Raw genomic sequence first — 24,607 nt, 5'->3', positions numbered from 1 at the left:
TTGAAGTACAAAACCAAAAGGCTAATATTAAGACATCATAAATAAGTTCAAGATCCGCAACAAACTCTTTAACACACAAAGATGATAAATAAAAACTGCCTTACAAAATATCAAATATATGAAATTTAAAAATATGAGATTTTTGGATGGACAACATGAGCCAATTCTATGTTAAATTGAATCTCTAGAATAACATCTTAAAGAAGATGAATGAAATTTCTAACCTCAAATATATGCATAAAGTCTTGTGTTGTCAAAAATTTTCATTGACAACAAAATACAGAAACATAAACCTCAAATTTGAATCTTGATGAACTGCACCGTGTTCTGACTTCGCTTGAGCTGGGCACGTTTGGGAAATGATAAAAAAAAAAACTTATCAGTCTACTTTATAGCGTTAATAGTTGGTATTAATCAGACATAATATTAAGGTCTCTGATTATATGGAGAAACTTATTGAATTAATCTTGTGCAGGAAAATAATTAATGGAATTATAAAAGGGATTATGAGATAATTAAGGAGTAATTGGATTTTAAAAAGGGAAGAATGTAACGGTAATTGGAATAGGAAGATAATTAATTACCATTGAAATAATATGGAATTAAAAATAAATAAAATAACATTAAAAATGAATAAAAAGTAGAATTTAGATAAATAAGAATGGGAGGACATGAGAATGCCACCTAGGAGTGAGAATTAGTGAGAGCTCTCAAATATGTATCCCTATATATAATAGATAGATAGTTAGATTTAACAATCTTAATAAGAGAGAACTATTGGGAGGAATATTACTATTCAAAAAATAGTACCCAGGGTATTCTGGTAATTTTGGTTTCATTTGTGGTTTTTTTGCCAAAAACAGAATTATGCTTTATCTTTGTCTCCACAAATATTTTTTTTCACTTCCACTTTTTAATTCCTGCGTTTGCAGCTTCGCAACAAAAAATAAAAGCGATTTCCTATCAGAACAGAATCTTTGCCGGTGAAAGTGCGAAATCTGATCATAAGCCAACAAAAAATCACACTAGACAAATCCATTGCACCAACAAAACAAGGAGGTGAGTTTTATAACCCTAGAAATTTTTACAAGAAATTGAGCTCAGAATAACACAATCGAATTAGTTTGTTGTTTGCTTTGAGGGTGCAGGTCGGGAACATTGAGTCTTGGCTGAGTTTTAGCTAAGTTGTAGCTCAGTTTCTTGTGTCGTTGTCTGTGTTGAGAGAACTAGCCGGCGTCGGTATCGGAATCAACAGCGGCTTTATTAGCTGCTGATAGTCGGGCCGAGGTGAGGAGAGTGGATCGACGATGGGGAACAGCGGTGAGGTCTAGGAGAGAACAAATTGTTCTGGTTATTCGTTGAAAAAGTAAGAAAAGGGAAGAAGATAAAAAGAAGAAGAAGAAGAGGGATTTGGGGTTGAGATTTACTCTAGCTTTTTTGCAAATGTGAAACGTACAGAGAGATATGGAGGTGTGAGAGAGGGTAGAGAGAGAAAGAGAGTTACAGGGTAGAGAGAGGAAATTGTGGGTGCAAGTGTGCAGAAGAGAAAATGCAAATGAAGTATATTGTGTGGATTTTGATTAGGACTCTATTTTTAATTCATAATAATAATGTATGGTTGGGCTTGATCATGGGTGCTGGTGATGGTAATTAATAGGGCTGGGAATCGGGATCGGGTACCCTACCCGAAAAAATCGGGTACCCGACCCCGAATAAGGTCGGAAACTGATACCCGACCCCAAACCCGATTTCTTAATCGGGTACCCTAATACCCGACTCGGGTACCCGAGTCGGGTATTAGGGTACCCGAAATTACCCGAATACATAGAGGAAATGAAGCAGAGGGCATGGCAACAAATTCAAACCAGGGCAGTGGTGAATTATGAACCAACACCTAAACTATAAGATGTAAAGTATGGACTATACCTAGTGGAGCGAGTGGAGTAAAGTGATCGGAAACTTTGCACGAAGGAGAAAATAACTGTTATATTCGAAAAAATGAGATAACGTGCCGGTAATACATGAGCTGAGGTCTATTTATAGATTACAATTGAGGGTAAAAATGTAAAATCATTATCCACGCATGCTCCTTGCGTGGTCGGAGGGTACAACAGTAACTTCGTCTTTACGCGGGATTTCTTCCCGCGCCTTCTAGCATTCCTCTGGCGAAGAGTGACTTCTCTAGCGAAGAGTGACTCCTCTGGCGAAGACGGCCTCTCTGGCGAAGGTGGCTTCTCTGGCGAAGGTGGCTCCTCTGGCGAAGGTGATTCCTCTGACGAGGGCGACCTCTCTGACGAACACGATTCCTCTGGCAAGAGCCATTCCTCTGGTGGATGAGTTGTCTCTGGTGGATGAAATCCCTCTGGTGAGGATGATTCTTCTGACCAGTATGACTCCTCTGATGAGGATGATTCCTCTGATTTGTATCCTTTCTCTACTCTGCACATATCACTCCTCATCAACCACTCCCCCCTCTAGTCTGGTTGAACCGGGTAGTCTTCGCGTTCAACCAGTGGAGTTTTGTGAAGATCAGCACTATGCTGGTTTTCCCTGATCCCTGCAAATCATGAAGATATAAACATTCTAATATTACACGAAAATAAAGGTAGGTCCTGTAAGTTGCTCTCTGGTATTTTTGTTACTCCCACCCCCTGGTCTGGCTAGTTCACTTCTGGAATAGCGCAACTAGTCAGAGGATCCGCCCGCATGGATGACGTCACCTGCATTAAATGCCTGCCCGATCTACAGTGCTTTTTCCCGTACCCCGAGGTTACTTTTTAACCTTTGCGTCTTTTCGCCTTTCCGTAGGGATTCTTGGCCGTTGATTCATTTCCGTATGCCACGTGTCGGGCATCCCGCATATTGGTAGTTGCCCGCGTACATTTTACTTAGTCGATTCGAACTTCCATTTTTCACTATTCTTTTTCTCCAAGTTTCCGAACTCCTTTTCCTGCATTTTCCGGCAATTCTCTTCCTGTTCCGGCGTACTCTCCTGCGACCCTTCCGCTTCAGGTTTTGTCATCAATCTTTCTCTGGCCTAGGTAATTCGCGCATCTTCTTCTCCTGCAGTTTTTGTGCTTGGTACAAGTAGTTTTGAAATTTGTTGGTGCTCTGATTGAGCGTGCTTAGAAATCCTAGGTGCTCTGATTGGTACAATGGCCTCCACTTCCGCTCCTCAGCCCTCGCGGTCGCCTTCCCCATCTTCCCGAGCCTCTTCGTCTTCTTCACCCCAACTCCAGGATCTCGAGAATTTCCCTTCCCCCTCTACTTCTTGTGACTCTCAAACTGTCCCCGATCCCTCACCGCCTAAGAAGAGGGGTAAGAAGACACCCCAACCTCCCAAGCGTGTCCCTGCCTCCCGTCTTGGTGTCGCGGAGGTGGAAAAATTGAAGAGCAAGTGTCGACACCCTGAAAGTTTACAATTCGTAGCCTTTTCTAAAGACTCGACGCCCCCCGAGAGCCTTCGTCACCACAAAGTGATAGTCATCTGGCAAGCCCAGATAAATGCTGGTCTAAGGCTTCCTCCCCCTGCCCTTTTGGTCAGTGTTTGTAACCACTATCGCATCCCCTTTTACCAAGTTACTCCTTCCGCCATCCGGCGGTTATACGCTTTCCATATTCTCTGCCGCGCCCACGGTGTTGGAGACACCGGTAAATTATTTTGTCAAACCCAGACTCTCCGCATGCAGGGCAGTCCCCTATATAGCTTCGCCGCTCATCCGAAACATCCCACCACTTTCCTTTCATCCTTGAATTCCTTTGATAAAGGCTTTCTATACAATTACTGCTATGTGCGCACCCTTGTCGGCAATTGGCATGATTACCATGTTTTGGAACTAGAATGGCATGGCTCCCGGACTACCTATAGGCCTGCCTCCCTAGAAGCTCCCTCCAATTTTGACTTAGGGGTTATAGCCCATTTGAACGCTATGAACGAAGCCCAGCCTTTAGACTGTAGATACCTTGCTGAGAACAATTCGGCTCTGGCATACAATGGCCTATTTCCCCCGGATGCTAAATGATGTAGTGTTTTAAATTGCAGACATGTCTTGGAGAAAGAAATGTGGGGACAATTTGCCTGTCGTTGCTTCTCCCACTCGCAGCGGGGAGCATGGTACCGGGGGTTCTGCTTCTGGGACAGGCCCTTCCGAACAGCCAATTGGGGTCGAGCCGGTCGCCCTCCCTCCTGTGGTAGAAATCCCAGGGGAAAATGTGGAAGCCTCCCGCCCCTTTGATGTAGAGGAGGTTGATGCGGGCGCCCTTGTTCATAGGAGCAGACGTCCCAGTACTGATGGTGCATCTGGCACCTGTGAAGAGGATATCCAGATTGTGGATATTACTGATGAAGTTCCTTCACCTGACTCGGTCCCCGGTGTCACCCTGACTGAACTTTCGAAGAAAAGAAAGAGGGGTTCCCTGATCTCCGTGGGGGAGAAGGAGAAACAGGAGGGCCTGAAGAAGGCCAGCAAGTCTTCAGAGCCAGTGAAGAAGTCTGCTGGTGGTTCGAAGGTCCTCTCGTCAGCAGTGGAGAAGGGCAAGGGGCCGGTGAAGAAGTCTGCTGGTGTTTCTAAGGTTCCCTCTTCTGCCGGGGGAAAGGGCAAGGGTAAAGCTGTGGTGCCCTCTGCTGAGGAGCCAGAAGATGTTGTCCCTGGGCCGATTTTGAGTTTATCGGGGCAGGAGTTAATTGATGCCTTGATAGCTCGTGTCCACTCCAAGGACCAGGAGAAAGTGGAGAAGCTGACCCGGGGGGTTTTAGTTACTCAGCTATGCCAGTTGGCTCTTCAGGTACCTTGTCTCTTATACCTTTATCATAAAAAGAAAAACAAAGTTACTAACCTTTTTGTTGTTCTGGCGGAACCCATTTTGTTTTCTTGCAGGTGGAGGCCCGGATGTGGGGAGCTGTTAAATGTATCCATGACTATGACATGTCAGAGAAAGAGAGAAAGAAGGAGCAGGCGGACATTGCCAAGCGTGATGATGATGTCGCTGGGGTGGTGGAACGTCTGAGTAAGGCTGAGGCAGAGATTGCCGAGTTGAAGGCTCAGCTGGCTCAAGCAGAAGTGGAGAAGTCTTCCCTGGTTTCTGAACTAACTAGGACAACCAAGGAAGGTCATGAGACCCTGGCTAGGTTCAAGGCGGGATATGAAGAAGCCTACAAGGCGACCCGGCGTAATTGGAAGAAGACGCTCGTGGAAGCGCAGAATCGTGCCTATATCCTGGGGGCGCGAGATCAACGCCTGGAGTATTTCTTGTCTCCGCAGGGTCAACACTTTCTGGGGTTGATGCTGGAAGGCACATTGGCGGCCTTCAAGCGGACTCAAGAGTACTTGGAGGATTTCGGACCCCTATTTGCCTATGTGATACAGCAGTCTGCTTCAAAGGCGTTAGAGATGGCTGGAGCGACCTCGGAACAGCTTGCTACCCTGGACTTGCATGCCTTAATGGATAACCTCAAGGATGAGGAAATAAATAAGCTGATGGGGATCCCTGCGAATTCTCCGAAGAAACCAGAATGGTGGTATCCAGTGCTGGAGAGGGCCATTCCCTATTTCGCCTTTGGGATTGGGTCTGCTTCAGTGCCCTCTGCTCCATTGTACGCGCCTGCTTTCTCTGCTTCCCTGGCGGGCTTTGTGAATCGGCTGCGGGATCCCACCAACAAAAGTACCCGAAGATTTTCTCAGTATGGTGTGGTGCCTCCTCTGCCCTCTGATTTGCCGGCCTCCGCTTCTGAAGATTCTGCTTCCTCCTCCTCTGCAATGGATCAGCTTTTTACCTTGTATCGAGATGAGAAGACGTTTGTGCAAGAAGCTGTAAAATTGCTGGACTTGGGAGTCCGTCTCCCCGAGGTGAAGGAAGCTGGCATACTGCCAGTGTTTGCAGAGGGAGCCGCTTCTGGCCAAGTCTCTGCGAGTGGTGTTCCTCCCCTGGTTTCTTCTGCCTCTGCTCCTGCCCCTTCTGCTATTGATCAAGATGCTTCCGCTCCTCCTGCCTGAGTTAAAAGAATTTTTGTAACTTTTTGACCTGTACAAACTTAATACTTACTTCCCGTTTTTGATGTGCAATTGTGCCTTCTTGGCGTTTTTATATGAAATTTCTTCCCTGCTTGTATTGCATTTTCCCTTTCATTACTTGTGTTGTTTTTGTTGCTTTCACGTTCATGTTGAATCTGTACTAGGCTTGGTTTAGCTCATCGTGCTTGTTGTCGGTGTTTCTTTGATTTTCTCATTCGAAATTTCTCTGATTTCCGCTGTGGGTGTTTTGTTGATTCTTCTGACAAGAGCTTCGGTTGATCCTTTTGGAAAGGATTTCACTGCCTCCTCTGACGAGGATTTGGTTGATTCCTTTGGAAAGGATTTGGACGGCTCCTCTGGCGAGGATTTTGGTTGGCTCTTCTGGCAGGAATTTGGCGGACTCCTCTGACGAGGATTTCGCAGACTCCTCTGGTGAGGATTTTGATGACACTTCTGATAAAAGCTTCACCGCCTCCTCTTACGAGGATTTGGTTGACCTTTATGATAGGGATTTCACCGCCTCCTCTTCCGAGGATTTGGTTAATTTCTTTGTCAATGATTTCGCGCTTCCCATCCAAGCTGCTTCCCATCCCAGCTGCTTCCCATCCAAGCTTGAGCACTCTGCGCGGAGCATGGAGGACCCGGGGGGGTGCAACCAACTTTCGCGGCTTACGATTAAATAGTAACCCTCTGCGTGGAGCATGGAAGGCCCGGGTGGCACGACCAACTTTCACGGCTTACGATTAAATAGTAACCCTCTGCGTGGAGCATGGAAGGCCCGGGTGGCACGACCAACTTTCACGGCTTACGATTAAATAGTAACCCTCTGCGTGGAGCATGGAAGGCCCGGGTGGCACGACCAACTTTCACGGCTTACGATTAAATAGTAACCCTCTGCGTGGAGCATGGAAGGCTCGGGTGGCACGACCAACTTTCACGGCTTACGATTAAATAGTAACCCTCTGCGTGGAGCATGGAAGGCCCGGGTGGCACGACCAACTTTCACGGCTTACGATTAAATAGTAACCCTCTGCGTGGAGCATGGAAGGCCCGGGTGGCACGACCAACTTTCACGGCTTACGATTAAATAGTAACCCTCTGCGTGGAGCATGGAAGGCCCGGGTGGCACGACCAACTTTCACGGCTTACGATTAAATAGTAACCCCCTGCACAGAGCATGGAAAACCCGGGGGGTGCGACCAACTTCCGTGGCTTACGGTTAAGTGCAACCTCTGCACGGAGCATGGAGGACCCAGGAGGGGTGCAACCAATTTTCGTGGCTTACGATTATGTGCAACCTCTGCGCGGAGCATGGAAGGCCCGGATGGCACGACCAACTTTCGCGGCTTACGATTGAAAGAACACCCTGCACGGAGCGTGGAAAACCCGGGGGGTGCGACCAGCTTTCGTGACTTACGGTTAAGGACAACCTCTGCGCGGAGCATGGAGGACCCGGGGGGTGTAACCAACTTTCGCGGCTTACGATTATGTGCCACCTCTGCGCGGAGCATGGAAGGCCCGGTTGGCACGACCAACTTTCGCGGCTTACGATTGAAATAACACCCTGCACGGAGCGTGGAAAACCCGGGGGGTGCGACCAGCTTTCGTGACTTACGGTTAAGGACAACCTCTGCGCGGAGCATGGAGGACCCGGGGGGTGTAACCAACTTTCGCGGCTTACGATTATGTGCCACCTCTGCGCGGAGCATGGAAGGCCCGGTTGGCACGACCAAATTTCGCGGCTTACGATTGAAAGAACACCCTGCACGGAGTGTGGAAAACCCGGGGGGTGCGACCAGCTTTCGTGACTTACGGTTAAGGATAACCTCTGCGCGGAGCATGGAGGACCCGGGGGGTGTAACCAACTTTCGCGGCTTACGATTATGTGCCACCTCTGCGCGGAGCATGGAAGGCCCGGTTGGCACGACCAACTTTCGCGGCTTACGATTAAGTAGTATCCCTCCCTCTGCGCGGAGCATGGAAGGCCCGGATGGCACAACCAACTTTCGCGGCTTACGAGCGCTTCCCTCTGTTCTGGTGGAGCGTGCTCCCTCTGCTCTGTTGGAGCGTGATCCCTCTGCTTTTCCCTTTACTTGTTGAGAAGTCATTTTTGAATTTGAAAATTGGGGATTACGGGTATACACCCTACTCCCCCCTCTGGTGACATGTGCAATGCTCTGCATGAACATGTTAGCTAGCATATGTAATGTAAGAAAGCAATAATTGAAATAAACAAACACAACACCAGGGAATTCCCTAGAACCACATATCTGTTTTATTGATATCATGGCCCCGGACCTCGTTAAAACCCCTGTGGGGAAAAAGAGTATCCGGTCTACAAGTGATTATTCCTGCTAAGAAGCAGTTATACATAGAACTTTTTGAGTGTATTTATATTCCATGGCCTGGGGAGAGTTCTGCCGTCTGAATCCGACAATGTGTACTCTCCGCCACCCAAGACCTCTGTTACGATGAATGGTCCTTCCCAATTTGCTTCAAACTTGCCCACTGCCTTTAATGCGTCTGCTCTTTTCAATACCAGATCGCCCTTGACCAGCTTCCTTGCTCTGACCCTTTTGTCGTACCCTGCTTTGATGACACTTTTATACTTTGCTGCTCTGATTTGAGCTTCCTCCCGCTGTGCTTCCGCAAGATCGAGCTCTGTTCTCCGGAGATCGGCGTTACGCTCTGTATCATAGGTAATGATACGGTATGACTCCAATCTGGCCTCTGCTGGTATTACTGCATTGGATCCGTATACCAGCGTGAAAGGGGCCTCCCCTGTTGCTGTCTTCGGGCTAGTTCGGTAGGCCCAGAGAACAGTGTCTAACTCCTCCACCCATTTCCCTCTGCTCTGGTTCAATCTCTTCTTAATCCCTTCGCAGATTGTTCTATTGGCTAATTCTACCTGACCATTTGCTTGTGGGTGCGCCACTGAGACGAAGCGCTGAGTAATATCCATTCGATCACAGAAATCTGCTATCCTCTGCCCTGTGAACTGAGTCCCATTGTCGGACACAATGATTCTCGGTACTCCGAATCTGCAACAAATGTTCCTCCAAATAAAGCGTTCCACTGTAACTTCATCAATCTTGCCCACAGCCTCGGCCTCGACCCATTTAGAAAAATAATCTACTGCCACGATGAGAAAGCATTTCCCTCCCGGTGCTGTGGGCAACTTCCCGACTATATCAATGCCCCATTTGTCAAACGGACATGCCGCGTACATGACACCCATAGGCTCCCCTGGTACATTGATTCGCCCTGCATGTCTCTGGCAAGCTTCGCACTTGCGGACGAACTCTCTGGCCTCCTTGTTGATGTGAGGCCAATAGAACCCGGCCCGGATAATTTTGCGCACAAGATCCCGAAATCCTGTATGCCCACCACAGCAACCTGCATGAATTTCTTGCAAAGCAAAATTAGCTTCCTCTGGAGATAAACATTTGAGCAAAGGTTGAGTGAAAGATCGCTTGAAGAGTTGATCGTTGATTAAGCAATAATTCTCATAGCGAGCCCTCTGATTGGACTCTCTGTTCAGCCGCTCCCCTGTCTTCAAAAAGTGTATAATCGGAGCCCGCCAATCGTCCCTGATCTCTACCGAGAAAACTTGCGAAGTTTCCATCTCTCTGGTATCACAGAGTAAAATAATCTCGTCGCTCCAAGTTTGCTCTACTGCGCTAGCCATGCGCGCCAGTAAGTCTGCTTTTGTATTTTCCTCTCTGGCAATTTGTTCGATCCTGAATTCCATGAACTTTTCTTTTATTTCACTGATTTTGGAATGGTACGCCTTCATCCGCTGATCCTTGATGCTATAAGTCCCTGAAAACTGTTGGGCCACCAATTGAGAGTCTGTCTTTATGACGACACACTCGGCTTTGAGTTCTGACAAGATATGAGCCCCTCTGACCATGGCCTCATACTCCGCTTCATTATTAGATAGCCGACAAGTGAATTTGATGGCGAACTGGTATGTTCCATACCCTGGTGAAGTGATATAAACCCCGATCCCACATCCTTCTTTCGTTACGGATCCATCCACAAAAGCCACCCAAAACTCTGGTACAGGACGACGAGTTGTTTCTTGTATGAAGTCTGCCAACGCTTGTGCCTTGATCGCCGTTCTTGGCTCATACTCTACATCATACTCCCCTAACTCCACAGCCCATTTAACCATTCTTCCCGACAAATCTGGGCGCCCCAAAACTTGTTTGAAGGGAAGAGATGTGCGTACTATCACTCGGTGTGAGAGGAAATAAGGCCTCAACTTTCTGGCCGTGACCATGACTGCCAGAGCAGCCTTCTCAATCTCTGTGTAATTCTGTTCAGACCCTTGTATGATTCTGCTGACAAAATAGATGGGCTTCTGGTGGCTTCCCTCTTCTCTGATAAGTACAGAGCTGATCGCATCCTCCCCCACCGCTATATACAGATATAAGGTCTCCCCCGGCACCGGCTTAGTCAGAGTCGGTAACTTGGCTAGATAGATTTTAAGATCCTCAAACGCCGCTCTGCATTCTTCTGTCCACAAAAACTTAGTTCCCTTCCTCAGTACTTTGAAAAACGACATGCTACGTTCTGCCGAGCGTGATATAAATCTGCTCAGAGCAGTGATGCGCCCATTCAGAGTCTGCACCTCTTTAATTCCTCTGGGTGGCGTCATGTCCATAATAGCTTTGACCTTTTCTGCGTTAACCTCAATCCCTGCAGGTGTGACCTTATATCCCAAAAACTTCCCTGTTGTGATCCAAAAACTTATATCCCAAAGGTGCATTTCGCTGGGTTCAACATAAGCCGATGATCTCTGACCACCGTGAAGATTTCTTCCAGATCAGAAACATGATCCTCTGCCCTGATACTCCGCACAAGCATATCATCCACGTATACCGAAATGTTTTTTGCCAATTGCTCTTTGAAAATTTTCTCCATCATCCGCTGATATGTAGCTCCCGCATTTTTTAAGCCGAAAGGCATACTTTTCCATCCATATACTCCGCAACAGACGGCAAATGCTGTTTTGGCGATGTCTCCCTTATTCATCCTGACCTGATGGTATCCCTGGTATGCATCCATCATGGACAATAAAGCACACCCTGAAGTGGTATCCACCAGCTGATCGATCCTCGGCAGAGGATAGTGGTCCTTTGGGCAGGCAGCATTTAGATCTCTGAAATCCACACACATCCTCCAGGTATTGGTTTTCTTGGGTACCATCACTGCGTTTGAAATCCATTCCGGGTATTGCACTTCCACAATATGCCCTGCTTCCAACAATCCGTGGACCTGTTCCCTTATTGCCGCGTCCTTTTCTGCCCCAAAATTTCTTGTTCTCTGCTTTACCGGCTTTACCTTAGGGTCCACGTTGAGACAATGTTCTGCCAACTTTCTGTCAATCCCTTTTAAGTCGGTGGTGCTGAATGCAAATACGTCTGCATTTCTTCGAAGACAACCAATGAGTTCCTCTCTGATCTGATCACTCATGGCAGACCCAATCTTCGTCTGGAAACCCTCTCTTCCTGGAAACAATTCTATCATGTTGCAGACATCACTGGTGGACACCAGCGCGGTTTTTTCTGTGCTATCTCTGTCTTTTAATAAATCTGCCAACTTTTGGCGTTCCTCTGCTAAAGCATGCACCTCGCCCACCTTTCCCCTCTTCCGTGTATCTGATCCCTCTGTCATTCTTTCCCTCTTCTGGCCCGATGAGTGTGCAAGCATTTGGACGTGACATGCTTTTGACGCTGTTTGATCCCCACAAACTTCTCCTACTCTTCCCCCCTCGACAGGGAATTTCATTTTCAAATGGAACATAGAGATTACTGCTCTGAATGCCGTCAAGGCAGGTCGTCCGAGTATGACATTGTACGCAGGTTTGGGCATGTCCACAACTAAAAATCGTACCATCCTTGCTCTGCTGCTGTTGGTTGTACTACCGAGGATCAACGGCAGCTCCACATACCCTAACGGCATAACCATCTCTCCCCCGAATCCAAACAAGGGAGCGTTTGTGGGCTCAATGTGCACTTCTATTCCCATGTTTTGGAGGCATTCCTTGTATAAAATATTCACGGCGCTCCCTGAATCAACGAAGACCCGGTGGACCATGCAGCCTGCTATATCCGCCGTGATGACCAGCGCATCATCATGCGGGTACATTAATGTACGTATATCCTCTGCCCCAAAAGTAATCGCCGGCTCCTCTGCCGCACCTGTGATTTCCATGACCCTTTTATGATAGTACCCTGTTTTTACTGCTCTGATAACTTGCTTTTTAGCCCGATTTGATGTGGGCATCCCGCTCTCTCCGCAAATCATGTGCACTTCTCTTCTGTATGGTGGAGGAGGGACTTGCCTCTCTGCCCCTTCTCTGCGATTATCCCGGTTGTCATCAGGCCTGCGATCTCTGTTGTTCCCCTGCTCTTGTCGTTGATCCCGGTTATTTCTTTGATCCCTCTGATCTCGTTGATCCCTCTGATCCCTCTGATCTCTCTGATCCCTCTGATCAGTCCGCCTCTGACCCTCATTTCCTCTATCAATAAACTGGTCGAGATATCCTTGGCGCACCAACAACTCCAGTTGGTGCTTGAGGTGTCCGCAATATTTTGTAAGGTGACCGAAGGCATTGTGGTACTCACATAACTTGTTATTGGTCCCTTCCTGTGGTGGCCCATTCCGGTAGGTTCCCGGTGCCCGAAAGAACGGTTGGTCTTTTATCAAATGGAAAATTTCATCTTGTGGCTTATTCAAGGGTGTGTACTCTGTAAACCTCGTAACCTCATTTACAGTGCGTTGTTGAGATGGCATTCCTCCCTGGGGTGGCAATACCCTCGGAGGCAACCCTCTGAAAGGGGCCCTATCCTGCTGCCTCTGTCTCTCCGGCGCTTCCTCGGCTTTCTTGACCCTATGCTTATCGTTTTCCACCTTTCTCGCCATCTTGGCATCCTCCAACTGCAGATAACCTGGCAATCTTGCCATAATGTCATCAAAATCCCTTGCTGGTCGAATTTGCAATTCATCAAAAAAGATCCCTGGCTTGAGTCCTCTGACATAAGCGCAATTTTTTATTTGTGACTCTGCTTCTGGCACCTCCAGAGCAGCGAGGTTAAATCTTGCTGTATACTCCCGCAACGTTTCACCTTGATCTTGCTTGATATCCATCAGCGAAAGAGCTGACTTTCCTACCTTCCGCGAACTCGCAAACTGTCGCAGGAAGCGAGTCTGTAAATCTTCAAAAGAGTAGATGGAATTCGGCGGAAGCGTTCCAAACCACAATTGAGCTGGTCCAGTCAAAGTGGTTGAGAAAATTCGGCATTTGATGCCCTCCGTGTACATGTGCAGCGTAACCAACCCTTCAAACCGATTGAGGTGTACCTCCGGATCGGTAGTGCCATCGTAATCCAGTGAGATGGGCTTGTAGCTTCTAGGTAAGGTGTCTGCCAAGATATCGTCCGAGAAAGGACTGCGGTTGTTGATCGGGTGGAACCTTGATGTCTTAGCTCTCTTGTCTTCTTTATATCTGCCCTGTTCCCTTCTGTCTCTTGGCATATCTCGATCATGACGTTTGTGAGCCCGATGCTCTGGCCTGCCAGAGGAAAACTCCAGCTCCCTTTCTTCTCCCTTTTCAGTGTACCGCGATTTTTCCAAGCGATGAGACTTCTCTACTCTGTAGGACCTTTCAGATCTCTGTTCCTTGTCTTCCCTCCGGGATTTCTCCCTTAGTGATTCTTCCAGATTTTCAAGCTGATGTTTCAATTGCGATACTTGCTTTTTCAGCCGTGCTTTCTCCTTTGGTCTCTCCTCCTCAAACACCAGGGAGACGGATTGACTGTCAGACTCGTCAACCCGCTCTCTTCTGACCACACTATTGAGCCTAACACGGCTCCCTTCTGGTATGACTAACTCCCGGTCAACAGCATCCCCCTGTCCTTCTCCAGGCATCACGGCCTGTTTGTTGATCGTCAGCATATTTGCCTCCTGAACAGCGGGAGGTGGGGCCTCAGTGCCCTGCAGGTTGGCTGCTCCCACTGGGGTAGCCGCAGTAGGGATGACGGACATCATGGGAGTTCCCAACGCCTGCCGCATGTTGGCGTAGCTGAGCAAAGCCATCATCTGCTCTGCCAGCCCAAAGTTGATCGATCCTCCTCCAGACGCGGGAGCCAGATTCGGCAGATCAGAACCCGGAGTAACCAGAGCGAACCTTTGTGCGCTGACATTCAGCCCTGTTGTCGGCGTGGCTGAGATAGCCTGGAATCCCGGGGGCACTGTGAAAGTAGGATTGCCCTGAAGGCCGGTGAACAACGAGGTGGGCACCTCAGTAGTGACAGCAGCGGAGTCGAACTCCTTCTCCAAGTTCCGGTGCGCATCCGAGGATCCCATGGTACCTGCATATAAACAGAATGAGAGAAAAATTCCAGCGACGAAAGCATGAATCCCCCATTTACGGATTGAAGTCCCGATATAAGAAATCCAATAAGAAATCCCCGATACCGGTACAGAGACCGTTAAGAAATTCCCCTCAAAGTAACGTTTATGCACTGGGAAATAAAGCCAGGGCATAAATCTAAAGAACATAACCCGCGTAACAGAGTTCTTCCCCGGCGAACCCGTATGAAGAACCGACAGAAGAAACAGAGCACCACGAAAACCAAAATAACCATCAAAAAGGCTTGTCAGCGCAATTCGTTAGAAATAGTAGATAAGCAAGAGCTATGTAAGGAAACGAGCAGGATTAACACGGCAATCAACCCAGGATTAACACGATCCTGTTCTATAATGATCACAAAGCCTATAAACAACAGGATTATCGCGACCATCACCCAAATTATTAGCACAAGGCAATATTCGACGCATAGGACGAAAATTAGTCTAAGCAAGCATGAAGGACATCCATAATTATTCTTTTAAACGCAAATTATCCACCCATCAGCAACACAAACCTCATGATAACAACACCAAAACACTAATCGACGTATTAATCGATGCGAAACCCGTAAATTAACAGTAAAGAAGTTCATGAAACAAGAGACAAAGTGCGAAGTAATCTTTCATCAGTTCAAAGCCCCTAATTAACAACAAACCCTCACATCCTCCCAAAAACAGAATAATACTCAACAGCCCACAAGCACAATTCAAAGATTATCGGAGAAAACATGAAGATCACCCACAATTATCCCATTTATTCGTAAAACACCCGTATACTAACAGCATGAATCCAAGATACCGGCGATACGAGGTCAATCCACAGTTCATCGACGCAAAACACTAGATCCGTAAGAAAAAAACACCCAACATAATCAAAACAGAGCCTCACACCATATAAAACATTAGATCAGTGAAGAAAGCACCAATTCTACCAGGAAACCCTTCGTGCGTAAACAATTAACCCAAATAAACGGTGAATAAACGTAGAATTCCCCGATTCATGATTTGTGCCCGTCGCCACCTTTCCCCATGCACCAGAAACATAAATCAACGCACATCACAGCAGATTATCAGTATATTAAACCAGAAGACGCAATTAACCGATTAAAAACAGCTGGGTGTCCGAATTATCGGCTCGATTGGTGCCAACGCCCGCAAATCCGATTGGAATTTCAGATCTGCGTACGCCGGCGACCGTGATCTCACGTCCTAGCCCAGTAACCTTCCCACAGACGGCGCCAGTTGGTGAATTATGAACCAACACCTAAACTATAAGATGTAAAGTATGGACTATACCTAGTGGAGCGAGTGGAGTAAAGTGATCGGAAACTTTGCACGAAGGAGAAAATAACTGTTATATTCGAAAAAATGAGATAACGTGCCGGTAATACATGAGCTAAGGTCTATTTATAGATTACAATTGAGGGTAAAAATGTAAAATCATTATCCACGCATGCTCCTTGCGTGGTCGGAGGGTACAACAGTAACTTCGTCTTTACGCGGGATTTCTTCCCGCGCCTTCTAGCATTCCTCTGGCGAAGAGTGACTCCTCTGGCGAAGAGTGACTCCTCTGGCGAAGACGGCCTCTCTGGCGAAGGTGGCTTCTCTGGCGAAGGTGGTTCCTCTGGCGAAGGTGATTCCTCTGACGAGGGCGACCTCTCTGACGAACACGATTCCTCTGGCAAGAGCCATTCCTCTGGTGGATGAGTTGTCTCTGGTGGATGAAATCCCTCTGGTGAGGATGATTCTTCTGACCAGTATGACTCCTCTGATGAGGATGATTCCTCTGATTTGTATCCTTTCTCTACTCTGCACATATCACTCCTCATCAGGCAGCAAATTCAAATCAGCAAATTCAGCCGAAATTCAACATTGACATAGTGAAATTCAAGGACCAAATTCAATTATTCAAAGCAACAAATTCAATTATTCAACATTGACATAGGAAATTTGTATTAAAGAAGAAGAAGAAGAAGAAGAAGAAGAAGAAGAAGAAGAAGAAGAACGTTGTTGGAGCTCGGAGGCGGCACGGCTACTGTAGGGCGACAAGCTCGGCGCGGCGGCGGCGGCGGAATGACGGGAACGACAGGGCGCCTGGACGAGGGTCGCGGTGGAACTGCGGCCTGCAGGGGCTGGGAGCGAGTGGGCGACTGCGGGCGGACGAGGCGAGGAGAACGGCGATGGCGGGCGGGCGGGCGAGGCGAGGAGAACGGCGACGACGGGCGGAGAGGGGCACCGGATTTCTGGATTGAGAGGGGCTGCTCGTGGAGTCCTAGGGCTGGGAGCCCAATTGGGCCAATTCAATTTAAACAGAACATCACATAAAGTGTTACTTAATCTTTTACTTTAATATTTTTATTTAATTATATTTAACTAAATAATTTAAAATATATTAAATAAAAAATCGGGTATTTCGGGTATACCCGATACCCGATCGGGTATACCCGATACCCGATTTTTTTGCACCCTAAATACCCGAACCCGATTTTTCGGGTCGGGTAATAGGGTACCCGATTACCCGAACCCTATCTTCCCAGCCCTAGTAATTAAATATGATTGGGGAATGGACCTAGAGTTTGAATTTAAACTTATTTTACTTGATTAATTGAATGTAATTGATTTAATATAATTATGTATAGTCAGTATTAATTGTTCTATTCTATATGTAAGTTATGTTAGTTTTATTTTCTTTTGAGACCTCTACATATATTGATATTTCACTAATCTTGTTGTACATCATTGTCACTGATGAATATATAATGCAACAACTTCAAAATATGAAAAATATATAAAAAAAGAGAAATTTTATGAGATGGTTTGGTTTAGCTTTATTTTTTTTACGATGCCTTATATTTAGAATAACATTATGATATATATATATATATATTATAAGTAACTTATAATTTCATTTTTATAATTATGTTGCATTTTAATTTTCTTATTTATTGAGCTCCACAAAATATAATCCAAGCTCTGTTATAACCATGTATACATGTATTTAGGTTAAATTATGAATAAAATTATGTGTCCAAATTGTCATGCCTTAGTTATTTAACTGTAACTGATAATCTATAAATTTAGACAAGTTTCAATCCATTTTTCTTTCAAACTAATTTGTATTTGGGTTTATATTTTAGAATTAAATAAATATAGAACTATAGTTCTTGAGAAGTAAATGTATACTATCAAGACCTTCATCGTTAAATAAGGAGTACGGTAATTGATTCCTATTAGGTGACTTGCTCATATATTTTGTTTGGTTTTTTGCTTTATTATGATCTCCAACATTTTGGGATCTGCACGCAGCGATCTTCACGCTGCGATCTTCACTCTGCCGATCTTCACCCTGCGACCTTTAACCGCTTAAGGGGATCTGCATGCAGCCGCTGGGTTCTGCACGCTGCGATCTTCACCCTGCGATCTGGATCTGGCGATCTGCACGCAGCCGCGAAAGGGGATCTGGCGAGTCCCTAAACTGTCGTTCTCCTGCCGGTGATGGATTCGAGTTCGCCGGAAGTCCATCGTGACAAGGGCTGCCTCAATCTTCCCCTGGTCTCTTCTAATTTTGACAGGTCTCGATCTAAGTCCCCTGCCAATGTTCCGTCTCAGCACCCGCCTCTCGTAAAGCCGAGTTATTCTTCCGGCGCAATGGCTTTTGGGCAGCGCTCGTCGGGTTTTTCATCGGCGCAGAGTTTGATCGGTGATCCTAACCAGGCCATCCCTGGTTTGATACAGCCGCTGCCGTCTGTTGTTACTTCAGTAGCGCAGGTGCCGGGTTATGCTTCGGCTGTTTCTTTCGCTGCGAAAGTAGCTGATAAAGTTCAACCCAAATCCCTTAAGAAGCCGGATGTTGCAGCGTATGGCTTCCGAGGCCTTCCAATACAGCGAGAAGGAGAGGTTGTCACCCTCTCAGTGCCCAAATCGGAATATCAAACAAAGTTGGAAGAGTTTCAATTTGCACTAATCGGTAGACTTATCCAACGTAAAGGGGACAAGCCACGCACGTTCGCCGACCTCTCTCATGAACTTCGAACCATATGGCAGTGCGCCGACTGTCAACTGGTGCCCATGGCTAAGGGATTCTTCGTTGTTAAATTTTTGACGATGGAAGCGAAAAAGAAAGCTAAGGGGAGTTCTTTTCTCCAACTGTCAATCGGCCACGTACGCTTCCGTGAATGGACTAGGTATTTCGATCCGTATAAGGAAGTGTCGTCTCTGGCTCAGGTCTGGGTTCGGATATATTATCTCCCTGTGGAGTTATGGACTCCGGTGATTATTGCTGGTATAGGTCGTGTGCTTGGTAATCCTCTGCGAATTGATAATGCCTCCGCAACTGGTCATGTGGGACACTTTGCGCGGGTTCTGGTGGAACTTGACATGGCTTTGCCTATTCTCAACTCGATGTACATTGATGACGGCGATAGATCGTTCTACATTGAGTTTAGTTTTGAATCTATGCCCCTTTTTTGCTCACGTTGTAAACTTACAGGTCATTCAACGGATAAATGCCGAAGAGCTGATAGGGCCACGAGCAAGCAAAAGATAACTGAGCCTCCTGCTGTGGTTGTGAAGAATCTTGATAAGGGAGAGGGTCCGACTCCTGCATGGCAGCCCAAAGTTGATATTCTTAAACCTCTATTAGGTTCTGATCTTCTAGACGCGGCTACAGTGCCGGTTAAGAAAAATGATCTCCCTCTGGCGGGGGATGCTAACCGATATCAAGCGCTTGATGAGGATGAGGAAGAGAAAGTGGAGGAGACTATCATTGCGGACTCCAATTATGAAGCAGAGGCTTTAAATGAGGAAGAAAATGATGGGTCGCTGATGCGTCTTCGACTTTTGGGCCATTTGGCCCTATTTTTCTCTTTCTTTTGTTTTGTTTGAGTCCTCTAGGGGAGTGAAGGAATATTAAACTGAATTAACGTTCCGCTTTGCCCGATGATCGTTTCTTGGATTATTATTAATTTATCATACAACGATTAATCCTAACATGCTCCTATGAATTTAACAGCTGCACGTTGGAGTTCAGAAATACCTGAAGAATTCAGAAGAATTCGCAGATTCGCATCTGAACAGACCAGTCAGCTTCAAGCCTTCGTTTGAAGCCTCAAACGTCCTCAAATCGTATTTCGCCCAGAAATACGACTTCTTCGTCTTGGAGAGAGCTTTCCGTGGCCGCCTGATTCGTCTGAATCGGAGTTCTGTGGAGGAAGTTATGGCCGTTTTACGGAGACTGCCAGAACTTGGTTTCCTGCGAAAATCTGACTCCAGCTCTGATCTTCTCGACTGTATCCCGCTCAGCTTTCACCGTTGGATGGACAACGATCTATGAAAGTCCCAAGAGAGAAATAAGCCCCACACGTTTTTCTTCCCCTGCGCCCCACAGCTCTCAAAACCCTAATATTTTATCAGTGTGTTTTCCTGAGAGCTGACAGCTGTATTTAATTAAAATTAAATACGTGTGGGCACAGAATTAGTGTAGGAGGCGTTTTTCTCTCCTTCTAGGGCTAGGAGACATTGGGCCAGTCCAGGGACCAGATACAAGGAATAAAGATGGGCCTCAAATAAATTAATTTATCTATGGTCAGCCCAGACCATAATTAATTTATAAATATCAGTTCATTCCACTAGAGAACCGATACTGACTTACCCCTTTATTGCCGGTGATGAGTCGGGGGCTTGTATTTAGACTTATTAAATCTCCGTATTTAAAATATCCGACATCCATTAATTAATTAGAGCTCTGACAGCTTAAATTAATTAATCTCTTTATAAATCCTTAAGCAGTACCACTCAAACTTTATTATTACGCCTGAACTTAATCAACCTGCAGGGTTTAGCGTAATAAACCTTATTGAGCTCCTTAAGGGGATGTCATTATCCTATACCGGATACGGGTACTAATACAGATAATCAAATATCATATATTAACCGCTATCACCCAAGATACAGAGTACTCGAGTTAGTATATAACTTTCACCCATAGTAAGTCAAAGTGATATACGAATTAACATATATATCTGAATACTTATTAGTATTAAGATCTTATAAGTCACCGAGATCTTGATTCTTCACTTAAGTCAGATAGAAGAATACATCTCAACTGTGGTCCTATCAATACGTAATGACGTATCAGTATAGACAAGTAGCCAAGACAAACTACTTCCATCTATACTGCAGCCTAAACCAATAACTTGTCCTAGAGTTATTTCGGCTGTGATCATATTATATCTCTTAAGGTTATTCCAATTATATGGTCTTCTGTGATCTACAACACACCATATAATCTACTTATATAGAGATAAAGAACATACATATGCAATCATGAACACAATCAGATAGGAGATTAGATAGTGAACTTAGGAAACATTGTATACAAGCATAAAACGTTCTTGCTTTCAGTATACAAATCCAACAGGGAGAAAACAGGTATTCAGGAGGAAGAAGGCTCAGTCAAGGGCATATGCACGAAATGTGGTCAGAATGGGCATTACCGGAACAAAACTATCCAAACTTCCAGAAGTGAAACTTATCAGGAAGAGAGCTCGGCGAAGTACCCCTCAGAACCATTCGAGGCGCGGGAATCTCCGAAGTGTACCACCTGGTGTGAGGCTAACCGAAAGAAGCAGTTGGTAAGGCCATAACAGTAGTCGCAGTCAGCACAGATGAGCTACATATGAACCAGGAAGAGAGCTCGATGAAGTACCCCTCAGAACCATTCGAGGCGCGGGAACGTTCGAAGTGTACCACCTGGTATGAGGCCAACCGAAGAAAGAAGCTAGTATGACCATTCCCGTCTACAACAGTCAACAGCTGGAGCTATATATGGAAAGACGTGTGGAGGAGATTGCCCGGAAGATTCTGGCGAATTCTAGCAATGGAAGGATCTGGAATAATGTGGAGTCAACCCCAAATCCGCTGGAGATCCATTATCTATCAAATCAAATCAAAGATCAAGCTAAATATGGAAGGAAATAATCTGCCAGATTTGATCTGCCGGCTAGGGTTTACCGAACTGCTATATAAACCTCAGCATGTGTGGCTGGCAGAGGGCAGTTTTGAGAGGAGAGTGATCCACGAGTTTTTCATTACTTACATAGTATTTTTAGTGCTCTTCTAGACTTAGATTTTAGTTAGTTCACCAAGAAAACAATTTACTTTTAGTTCTTTTATATTTTTCGCACCAAACAATTTAGTTGTTTTTCGTATTTCAATTCCGTTGTGACGAACAAAGCCAAGGTTGTTTCCTTAGGTATTTTTATATCAAGTATTTCGAATTTCTTTTCATTCATGTGTTCATTCTATTTTGCATTTACATTTTTCAATATGTGTGAGTAGTCCCCTTGGTAAGGTTTAAGGGGTGGAAATAATTGTTGTCAATATGTAAACATTCGTGAGGCATTTGTTCTTTCGGTTGAGTCTCGTGGTTCCGGAAGGATCTGTTCGAAACCATGGGCAGTAGGGGCCTAACGGGTGATCTCCGTTCGGTAAAATTCTGTCCGTGTCAAGCAAAGGTCAGGGTATACCAGGGCGTGACAACCAGTATACCCAAGACCGAGTAGCTGAGCAGCGTCAACAAAAGGCGTTGTAGATCCGGAAGGTGGGGAAAGGATTGATGGGATACACTGTCCTTCCTCAGTCTTGGGCTTCTCTAGAGACTATCCATCAACTGTTACGAGGCATAAAGCCATGGTTATCAAACGAGGAAAGCAATCTCGGCGCCGTAGCATGTCTATGACTGGTCGGCTGACAAAGCCGGAAATAGTTGAGTCCAGGAGGCATGTGTCACTAAAAGCGTGGAGTTGGGGACCTCGGGAGAGAAGGTTGGTGAGGGTCATACTTGGTGAGTAACGGGTATGACTACTATCTAAGGAGGAGTGAAGCACTGCCTTGTGACCGGGGAATGTGTGACCTTCGGACCAGGTGACTACAATGGACTCAACCATCCTAAGTGTGAAGTATAGCCTCTTGAAACGCCCCAATGTCTTTGGGCCACGCCTTGAGTCTATACGGATCATGGACGGATCATCAGTATGCCTATGACCGAAATAAATATTGACAACAGTTATGACCTAACCGTAAACCTTACCCCTTGTTATATTTGATCTTTGTCTAAGTTTACTTGTGCAGATAAACAGGTTGAGACCGTGACAACTCAATTTGTGCACCCGAGGAGTAAAGTAGTTCCTCACTCTCCGTGGGATCGACCCTATACTTGCTGCTAAGACTGTTCTTTGGTTGCGAGCAATAGGAGCGTGTAATGTCCGTCTAGGGCATACACAATTATTTTGATACCGCGCGCCGGGCGACGGGCGTGCGCGTCCCATCAAATTGGCGATGGGACGCGCGCGCCCGTCGCCTGGCGCGCGGTATCAAAATAATTTGTGGTTCTTGGATTCCTTAGAGTTCGCAACTGCACTTGAGGTATCACGAAGGTGATGCTCCCACGCAAACTAGGAATTACCCTTAGATCCTGGAGGTAGTGGTCAAACCAAAAGGTTTTACCTCCCAAGAAAAAACACATAGCTCGAGGTAATTATTCTTTGTTCCGGTCAGCCTGGAAATCCGAAACCGTATAATCCAAAAAGGGAACTAAACTGTCTAACTGGTAAACTATCCTTATTCTCTAGTCATGGACTTGAGAATATAATTTACCACAGTTCAGTGTCTTAACTAGGACTATACTGATATCTTACAACCATGCTAATTGCATAGCAAATATAAGATCTCGTACATAGTAATCCATACATGAAGCTATCTACTGCGGAAACATAGAATACTGTCTTCATTTCCTCAACCTCAACAGGCATCTTAAGACATAGTCTTTAGATAAAGGAACGCCATATCTAAAAGGTAGCAATCCTTTCTTGGCGGTATTCATACTACAACGAGTATTCGCAGTATCAATGTAAGACACTTGAGATAAGCCCAACATCCTTTTTAAGTGATCCCTTATTACTTTGATCACAAAGATGTATACTGTACCTCCTTAGTCTTTCATATGAGACTGTTCGGATAACCATTACTTTATGTCTTAACAATAGCTCCATATTGTCGCCAATTAGGAGAATATTGTTTACATAAAATGCAAGATTAACCACATCACCGATGACACGAGAGCGATTGACACGAGATGTTTCTCTCCCTCCCTCACGTAACCTCGATGGTTTAAGTGAGCTGCTATGGGTAAAATGATCCGAATGTTCTGAGCATGGCACTGGCGAAAATATCATCATAACCTATACCCTTACACTGGGCATAACCTTTCGCCACCAGTCTAGCTTCGGAAGCTACGACCTTGCTCATTCGGGCCTGTCATTATCTTGTATACTCACTTACAACCTAAGGCATGACTGCCTCCTGGTAGCAAGATTTTCTAGTATACACCCATATTCTTAATGGATTGCTCCATTGAGGTGTGCCAAGAATCTACATTCTCGTCTTCCACTAATTCCAAGTAGATATCTGGGTCGATTATCTTATATTCACCACCAGGGACTGAATCCAAAGATTCTCCCAAGAATATAAATCGATCGGGTTGTCCCCAACCCTCCCACTACAATGGATCTGTGGTGGCACATGTGTGTCAACAGTGCGTGCAGTGTCTTGTGGTACAAAAACTCTTGCACACTTGGCTTGGGTGATGAAATCGCCTGTCTAATGTCTTCAATTTCTTGAAGCACACTACCTGACTTGGATTAGTGATTATTCCCATAGCCCACTTCTAAGAATCGTGTGTCATTGCTAATAACCACCTTCTGATTCTTTAGGACTAATTGCAAAGATGCATAACTCATCATCAGACATATTTTTTTCAAGAGTGACCTATTTCTTCTCTCCACCACACCATCTTATATAGGGATTACATGGTGTAGTAAACTGGGTTGGAATCCCAAACACTGACAATGAATCAGAAAAGATCATTCCTAACACATTATTGGCCCTTTATCCCCTTTGTCATGAATGACCTGGTCTCCATCTTTTCCTCTACACAGGATTCGCAGGTTCGAAATAGTACAACCTGGATTGAATCCAATGTACTTATTTAGACACGAGCCTTTGGATCCTATTAAGATAGATGTGACCTATTTCTAGGGTATCAATATATGTGTAAGATCCTCATGAGAGATTAGCCTTAACTTTTCTCTTTCTTTTGTTCGATGATGTAAATGCAA

At 45.7% G+C, this 24,607-nt stretch overlaps 1 protein-coding gene across 1 annotated transcript; it reads left to right on the top strand.

Annotated features, from left to right (window-relative positions):
* The first annotated feature begins 17,927 nt into the window (after nt 1-17,927).
* LOC130994279 (uncharacterized) lies at nt 17,928-19,349 on the top strand. The gene is made up of 2 exons (XM_057919324.1): nt 17,928-19,106; nt 19,326-19,349. Exons 1-2 carry the CDS (start codon nt 17,928-17,930, stop codon nt 19,347-19,349), a joined length of 1,203 nt encoding a protein of 400 aa, XP_057775307.1.
* Nucleotides 19,350-24,607: the final 5,258 nt, after the last annotated feature.

This window comes from Salvia miltiorrhiza, chromosome 7 (assembly GCF_028751815.1).
Source record: "Salvia miltiorrhiza cultivar Shanhuang (shh) chromosome 7, IMPLAD_Smil_shh, whole genome shotgun sequence".
In the NCBI taxonomy this organism is placed as follows: Eukaryota; Viridiplantae; Streptophyta; class Magnoliopsida; order Lamiales; family Lamiaceae; genus Salvia; species Salvia miltiorrhiza.
This window is presented reverse-complemented; position numbering and strand designations above follow the sequence as displayed.